Raw genomic sequence first — 7,698 nt, 5'->3', positions numbered from 1 at the left:
GAATTCAAACATTTAATTTCTGCAAACATGGAAAAGAGTTCCATGAGCTGGAGGTTAAGAGTCATTTTTACCTCCAGTTCCCTCACTGACTAACTGGGTGACAAAGTTAAGTCACTTCCTTTCTCCATAAAATGAGGAATCTGAATGGATAATAATGCCATCTGGCACACACCAGGCTCTGCTCCAGACTACTAGGCATACATTTATTGCTGAATCCCCAGGAGTGAGGTACTATCATTAACTCCTTTTAAAGACAGGAAAACTGAGGCACAGAGCAGTTGAGTAACTTGCCCAAGGTCACACAGTGAGTAACTGGCACAGTTGGGATCTGAGCCCTGTCTGGCTTCGGAACCCTAGCTCCTAACCACGCTTTGTTTTCTTTAAGATTCTTTCAGCTCTTGAGCTTTAGGGATCTGTTTCCAGCAAGATCCTTGCAGCAGCAGATGTTCCCTAATTAAATGACAATAGGGAGCCCTTTGAAATGTAAGGAGATCCCAAGTTTGCCTTTAACGTCCTTGTGAAGGTGTGCTGCCATCTGCCATCCCTGGGACGGGCGAGCAATGGGTTAAACGAGGGAGGGAGGGGGTTTGCTCTGTGTCTGGCCAGCGTGGAAACCCCACAGGACCTGGCCTGCCCTCTGGCTCTCTGAAGGGCCTGGGACTTCCGCCTGTCAGCAGGTATAAGCTCGGCAGTTTCTCCCTCAGCTAACTTTAAGGACTATTTAGCCAAGTGGATGCACAAGGATTAGACAATCCATGGAGCCACCTCTGTTGCTTGGTTGGGTGTGTCCTAGGGCTCTGCAGCTATCAGAACAGATCCACGGAGGATCATGGACGCCCCTGCCAGCTCAGGTGGCCCAAAGGAACAGAGTGGGACGTGGCCCATGAGCTGGGACACAGGAGCAAGCACTGCTAAGGACGGGCACCTCTGTGGCTCTAGTTAGGACCCTCCACCTCATGCCCGAACGTGGGGCCAGGCCCTTTCCCCAGGTGCCTGGCTCGAGGCAGCCGTAAGTCCGCAGCAGTGGCTTGTGGCCATTACTGAGACAGGCAGGAGGTTCCAGGTGAAACCCTGCAGGGTTTGCAGGGACCAGCCATGCCCCGCAGCCATTCCGGATGTCCGGTGGCAGGAGAAAGGGCACAGGAAGTGCTGCTGTGCAGGGAAGGCCTTCAAGCTGCCTCTGCCTGCCTTGGGCCTTTTCCCCTCCTGTGGTCACCTGTCTACAATGGCTGTACTGTGTGGCCTTCCGGTGACTTTTCCTAAGTTAACCGAACCCATGGACTACCTGGATGTGGTAATGACTCGGAACAGAGCAGCCACGTGCTCGGGCCACCTGGCCCGACGAACCAAGTCAGAAGAGCCATTGTGGGGAGGATGTTATTGTTTTAGTGGGTGCAGCAAAGGGTGGATCAGCTGGCTGGACACGGCAAATTGTTATTTACAGCTCCTGAGCCTTTAAAAGAAGAGCTTCCCCAGAATCAGTCCTAATCTCAGACCTGCACGCCATGAGGGCCCTGGTGCCTCTTCTGTCCCTGTTCCTCCTGGGCACCCAGGCCCAGCATGGGGCCCAGTGGACCTACTCAGGTAAGCCCCCCACCCCTGCATGGCTCCTCGGCTCCCCCTGCAACAAAGAAGGGAGCAGCCCCCTTCTTGAGGACAAGAGGGGAGCCTGGCACTTCCCAGGGTGGCAAGGCGGCCCCCACACCCGCTGTGGCGTCTGCTGGTTGTGGTTCGGTCGCTGCCTTTCCAAGGTCTCGGAATGTATGGAGAACAAACTGAACTTAAACTTCAAGTAAGGAAAAGAGGAAATAACTTTCTCCTTTCACAACCCCCTGGTTCACTTGTGGGCTTTCTGCTTTGAAATCTTTTCCACCCTCTGTGTTGGCTGGCTTGAGCCCCCTTGTTGCTTTTTTATTTATTATTTATTACTTTTTGAGACCAGATCTCCCTCTGTTGCCCAGACAGAGTTCAGTGACCCAATCACAGCTCACTGCAGGCTTGAACTCCTGGGCTCAACTGATCCTCCCGCCTCAGCCTCCCGACTAGCTAAGACTATAGTATAGGCACGAGCCACCACGCACAGCTAATTTTTAAATGTTCTGTAGAGATAGGGTCCCACTGTTGCCCAGGCTGGTCTCGAACTCTTGGCCTCAAGTGATCCTCCTGCCTTGGCCTCCCAAAGTGCTGGGATTACAGGTGTGAGCCACCACTCCCCACCTGCCTGCATACGCCGCTGCTTCTGATTATAAAAGCTTTTGCTTTATTGTTCTATGTACATGGAGAATAAAGTTCTTAGAAAGGACTCCTGGTAGCCTCACAGAAGGTGCTGCAGGGCTTGGGGGAACTTCCTTCTAGGAAATTTCATGCACATTTTGATAAGAACCCAGTTGCCTTTACATCGTCTCCAGCCTCCCCAAACCAGACTTTTAACATGTGAAATTTAAGATCCTGGCATTTAGCAAGGGTCCTGGCCCGCACGTGAGCCGAAGGTGGGAAGACCGTGTCTGTGGGCTCCGGAACACTGCACACCCTTTCCTGTGCCAGTGAGGGAGCTCCTGCCCGCGGCCCCTTCTCTTCTGCACTGGACAGTGGTGTGGGGCCTCAGGGGAGGCTGGTGGCCACTGGCAGGTGGCAGGAAGAAGGGGCAGACAGTGTTGAGCCTGCTGTCTGCAAAATCTGCCCCTCCCTTGGACACGCGGGAAGCACACATTCAGGGCGGGTGGTATGTCCCATTAAGTCAAGGGCAGTTGTATTAGGGACACCCAGGGAGGCCCAGGAAGTCCAGCTTCAGAGGGGCCGACTCTAACCAATCACTCTGTCCTCGAGCAGAGGCTGTCCCCATACCTGCCAGGTGCTTGGAAGGCACTGGGGCTTTCTGCTTCATCTGGCCCAGCCGAGCTGGGTGCGGTTCCGAAGTTACGGAAGAGAGAATTCAGACAATGAAGGTCTTGTCCTCCCCAGGCTCAGCCAGCCTGGAGACTGTGGGCTTCCTGGAAAGCCACTGGAGGCTCCGGGGGCAGCTTTTGCAAACGCCTTCCAGGAACCTCCGAGAGATGCCCCAGTGTTGACAGGGCCCTGGGCCAGAGCATTTGGATCCAAGAAGGGGCTGTGCTGGAGGCCTCCTGCCTGGTCCCTTGGTCTTGGCATCTGCCTCTAGGAAAGAGTTGCTTAAAAATGGGTTTGAATCACTAAATAGTGAAGAGCAGAGAAATAAAGAATTGACTTTTCCATTGATGGCAAACCCAGAAGCTGTGAGAGGCCCCCGTACGAACACCTTTGCTAAAGCAAGCTACGTACTCACCACAGAGCTACCCCGAAGCGGGGGTGAGGTTGGGTCTTCAATTGCAAATGGCTAAAACCAAGATCTGCAGCTGTTTGGGGGCCAAGTCACCCGTAATGACAACTGGCCTTCATTACTCTGTCCCCTGTGATTATCAATCATCTCTGAAAAGATAAATTTCCTTCCTCGGATTTTGAAAACAATTAACCATTCTAGGTCCTCCCTGAGCCTGATGCTTCCCCAGTTGCCCGGAATCTACAGGTGGAAACACCCAGGTGGTCTTCGCCATGCTGGGGGCCCATAACAGGGGCTGGAGCCAGAAAGTGGGGAGGGGGTTCCTGCAGCACAGGGAGAAGGGGGCTGTGTTCCTGGGGGCTTGGAAGGAAAACTGGGCCATTTAGAGGAAATGAGGAGAAGCCCCCGGCAGCGGCAGAGTCCTACCAAGCCGAGGACCCCATTTATGCATTTATCAGCTGGAAATAGTTCAAAGGAGAGGAAAAAAGTTACGTATAAAAGACTTTCACTGTGTTCAAAACACTAAGTCATGTTCCCAGGGCCAGTGGGTGCCACGGGGAAGTTAGAAGTTGGCGCCCAAGCCCCCAGTCATCAGGGTCCTGGGAGTTCATTAGATGTCCCGTCAGCCTCCTTGCGGACGCCCTGCGTCTGCTTTCTGGAAGGCCCCTGTGGGCCCGGGGCCCTGGCCTGTGGCCTGCTGAGGGGCCTGCAGCGGGGGCTCGGCTGGGGGGCCTCGGACTGTGACCTGCTCTCTCCTGTCACAGAGGGGGCGCTGGATGAAGCTCACTGGTCGCTGCACTACCCTGCCTGCGGGGGACAGAAACAGTCACCCATCGACCTGCAGACGAGGAACGTGAAGTACAACCCGTCCTTGAGGCCGCTCAACCTGACCGGCTACGGCAGCCAGGCCGGCGACTTCTCCATGACCAACAACGGCCACACGGGTAAGGGTGGGCTTGTGGCACCACAGGCAGCCCTGGCGGTCTGCAGGGGAAGGCAGGTGACAGGCACACCTGCCGGGAGTGGCCGGCACAGAGCCACAGAGCTCCAGAGCTCAGCATCGGGCACTGAGGCCCTGAGGCCTGGAATCCTGATGGCTCCTCCAAAGCCGGCAGCCTCCGTCCGTCCCGCTGGCTCCTTCCCGCTGCGTTATCCTCGCACCCGCGCCCACTCCCACCTGCCCCGCCAGCGCCAGGCAGGACGGGCCATGGTGCCGAGGCAGCTTCTCACCTGTGTCTTCTGTTCATCTGTGCCCTGGGCTGGCCTTCCACAGAGTCCACATATATGTTCATATATGTTCATTCCATATACAGTAATATATATCTATATTCCATATATATTCCATATATATTGAGTCTGATTAGCTCAAAGCTCCTGACAGGTAGGCCCAGTGTTTCTCTGGGGTTTCAAAAGAAAGCTCTAGTTTTGTTCCCTACTAGAAAGGGGGTGAAGGTCAGAGAGGAGAAGCTAGGTTGCGGGACCCCCACTTTGGGAGTCCATTCTGGGCAACTGTAAAATCCACGCTTTACGTTTGCAGAACATCTTCCTGGTGTCCCAAGTGGGCTCATCTCCTCTGAGCCTCATGGCACCCCAAGAGGGGGACATGTTTTAAGTGGGAAACCAGAGGTCTCAGGAGGCCGAGGAGCTCACTCAAGGTCACACAGTCTCTAACGGCCAAGCTGGACCCGGACCCCAGATGTCTATTCCTTGGATACCTCGAGCTCTCACTCCATCACTCCCACCGGGTCGGGTGAGCTTACTGCCTGCCGCACAGGTGTATGGAAGTCACCAGACTTGGTTTTCCTATTTGCACAGTTGAGAAAATAAATCCAATTGCCCTTTGTGCAGCTGGTGAAAGTAGCAAGTGGGAGAAGTCATGTCTGTAATAGGGCTCAGGTATGTGTGGCCAGGAGCCCAGAAACGCACAAATATTTATTCATTTATTTTTAGAGACAGAGTCTGGATCTATTGCTCAGGTTGGAGTGTAGTAGCCTGGATCATAGCTCACTGCAGCCTTGAACTCTCAGGCTCAAGTGATCCTCCTGCCTCAGCCTCCTGGGACCTACAGGTGTTCGCCACCATGCCCAGCTCATTTTTCTATTTTTTTGTGGAGATGGGGTCTCACTGTGTTGCCCAGGCTGGCCTCAAACTCCTAGCCTCAAGCGATCCTCCTGCCTTGGCCTCCCAAAGTGCTGGGATTACAGGCATGAGCTACTGTGCCCAGCCTTACACAAATATTTAATGAAAGTCTCATTCTTATCATTAATGTTGCGCTCCTGTTTCCAAAGTTTACTCTCTGAAGCTTCCAGCAGCTTGGCAAGTGGGGGAGCTCTTCCTCCCGTTCTTGCCCTTGGTGGAAGGGATGGAGCAAAAAGGCCAAAGGAAGAGGAGAAGCTTTGTTAACCCCACCTGGACAGTCACCAGGAGTGATGATTGAGACTCTATTGGTACCACCTGCTGCGTGCGGGGCTCTGTGCTGAGGGCCCAGAAGAGGGCAGGTGTAAAGGGAGAGCCCAGCTTCCCAGGAGCCGGCAATGGCTCCCTCCTTCCAGTTTGCAGAGGTGCCTTCCTCCTCTGGGCTGTTGGATCTCTGTAGGCCGAAAGCCTGTTCCTTTGGGGTCCCCACCTCACACTACAGCATGTCAGAATGCACCCAAAGTTCACATTAATTATATTTTCTAATGTCAAGTATTTTGAAAGATTTTTATAATTTAGCTTTTGCAATTATTTGGCTATACTCTTTACAATGGGCTATATTTTAGCAAGCTCGAAGCACATTGGGAATTCTACTGAAGGAGAAAAAAAACTAATCTACAAATTTCAAACTAATGAAATTTTGATGAATACCAAATTTAACAAAAAAGTTGTCATGATTTGTTAATTTTGATTTTCTAGGTTTCTTTTTGTATCTTGGAACATATATATGTTATTGTTCTATATTATTATATATTTTAATAGACTTTATTTTTTAGAATTGAGCAGAAAATACTGAGAGCAGAGAGTGGGGTTCCCTTTTCCCTGCTGCCCCTCCCCTCAGCATCCCACACCAGAGTGGGACATTTGTTACAGTCGATGGACCTGCACTGACAAATCATTACCACCCAAAGTCCATAGTTTACATTAACGTTCACTCTTGGTGTTGTACCTCCTATGGTTTTGATAGATTTATAATGACAGGTATCCGCCAATAGTTTCAGAGCCACAGAAATGCTCTGTACTGCACCCCTTCCTCCGTCCCTCCCCACTAACCCTTGGCAACCACCGATCCTTTTACTGTCCCCATAGTTTTGCCTTTTCCAGGATGTCATGTACTTGGAATCCTACAGCAGGTAGCCTTTTCAGACTGGCTTTTTTCACTTAGGAATATGCATTTAAGTTCCCTCCATATCTTTCCTTGGCCTGGTAGCTCATTTCTTTTTAGTCCTGAATAACAGTACATTGTCTGCATGAAGGACAGCTTATTCATTCAACTGTTGAAGGGCATCGTGGTTGCTTCCAAGTTTGGGCCATTATGAATAAAGCTATTATATTATAAAATCTGTCTGCACGTTTCTGTGTGGACATAAGTTTTCAGTTCATGTGGGTAAATACCAAGGAGCACGATTGCTGGATCATTTGGTAAGAGTAGGTATACTGTTGTCGGAAACTGGCAAACCATCTTCCGGAGTGGTTATACCATTTTCATTGTGAGTGTTTTGGATCTTGGGCATTCTAATAAGTGTGTAGTGGCATGTTTTCTCTCTCTCTTTTTTTTTTTTGAGACAGGGTCTCACTCTTGTCACCCAGGCTAGGGTGCAGTGGCCTCATCACAGCTCACTGCAACCTCAAATTCCTGGGCTTATGCAATCCTCCTGCCTCAGCCTCCCGAGTAGCAGGGACTACAGGCATGCGCCACCATACCTGGCACTGTTTTCTTAATACATGCTAACGGCTACTCCATTTACTTAGTTCCTTGAAAACAGGGACAATCCCTGATTCATCTTTCTATTGCAGTACCTGCCACAGAGCCTGACATAGAACAGATTGGAAAACATTCACTGAATGGTGCATTTGAGCAGAAAGGACTTACACGTAACAGGATAAACCCCCAACAGCCACCCATGGGTGATGCTGATTTCTCAGCAGGTTTTAATCTTTGAAGACTGAAGGCTGGTTGTGTCTTATTTTTTTTAAAAAAAACTTTATTTAAAAATGTTTTCCACTAGAAAAATTGCAAAAGTAATACAGAGAGTCCCATATACCCTTCTCCCACTTCCCCTAACACTAACATTTTTTAGCCATAGTACAATTATTACCGAACTAGGGAATTAAGATGATACAATACGATTAACTCCAGACCTCATTTAAATGACATCACATTCCTACTCTTGTTTTTCTTCTGGCTCAGAATCAACTCCCAGATC

The 7,698-nt window shown here is 50.8% G+C and overlaps 1 protein-coding gene across 1 annotated transcript in view; it reads left to right on the top strand.

Moving 5' to 3' along the window:
• Positions 1-1,505: 1,505 nt before the first annotated feature.
• Positions 1,506-7,698, top strand: part of CA6 (carbonic anhydrase 6) — a 30,422-nt gene continuing 24,229 nt past the window's right edge. Inside the window, 2 exon segments of the mRNA XM_045546572.1 lie at positions 1,506-1,584; positions 4,060-4,239. Coding sequence (XP_045402528.1) covers positions 1,506-1,584; positions 4,060-4,239 — 259 coding nt within the window.

This window comes from Lemur catta, chromosome 3, assembly GCF_020740605.2.
Source record: "Lemur catta isolate mLemCat1 chromosome 3, mLemCat1.pri, whole genome shotgun sequence".
Lineage (NCBI taxonomy): Eukaryota > Metazoa > Chordata > Mammalia > Primates > Lemuridae > Lemur > Lemur catta.
The sequence above is the reverse complement of the archived record's forward strand: the minus strand, read 5'-3'. Positions and strand labels throughout refer to the sequence as shown.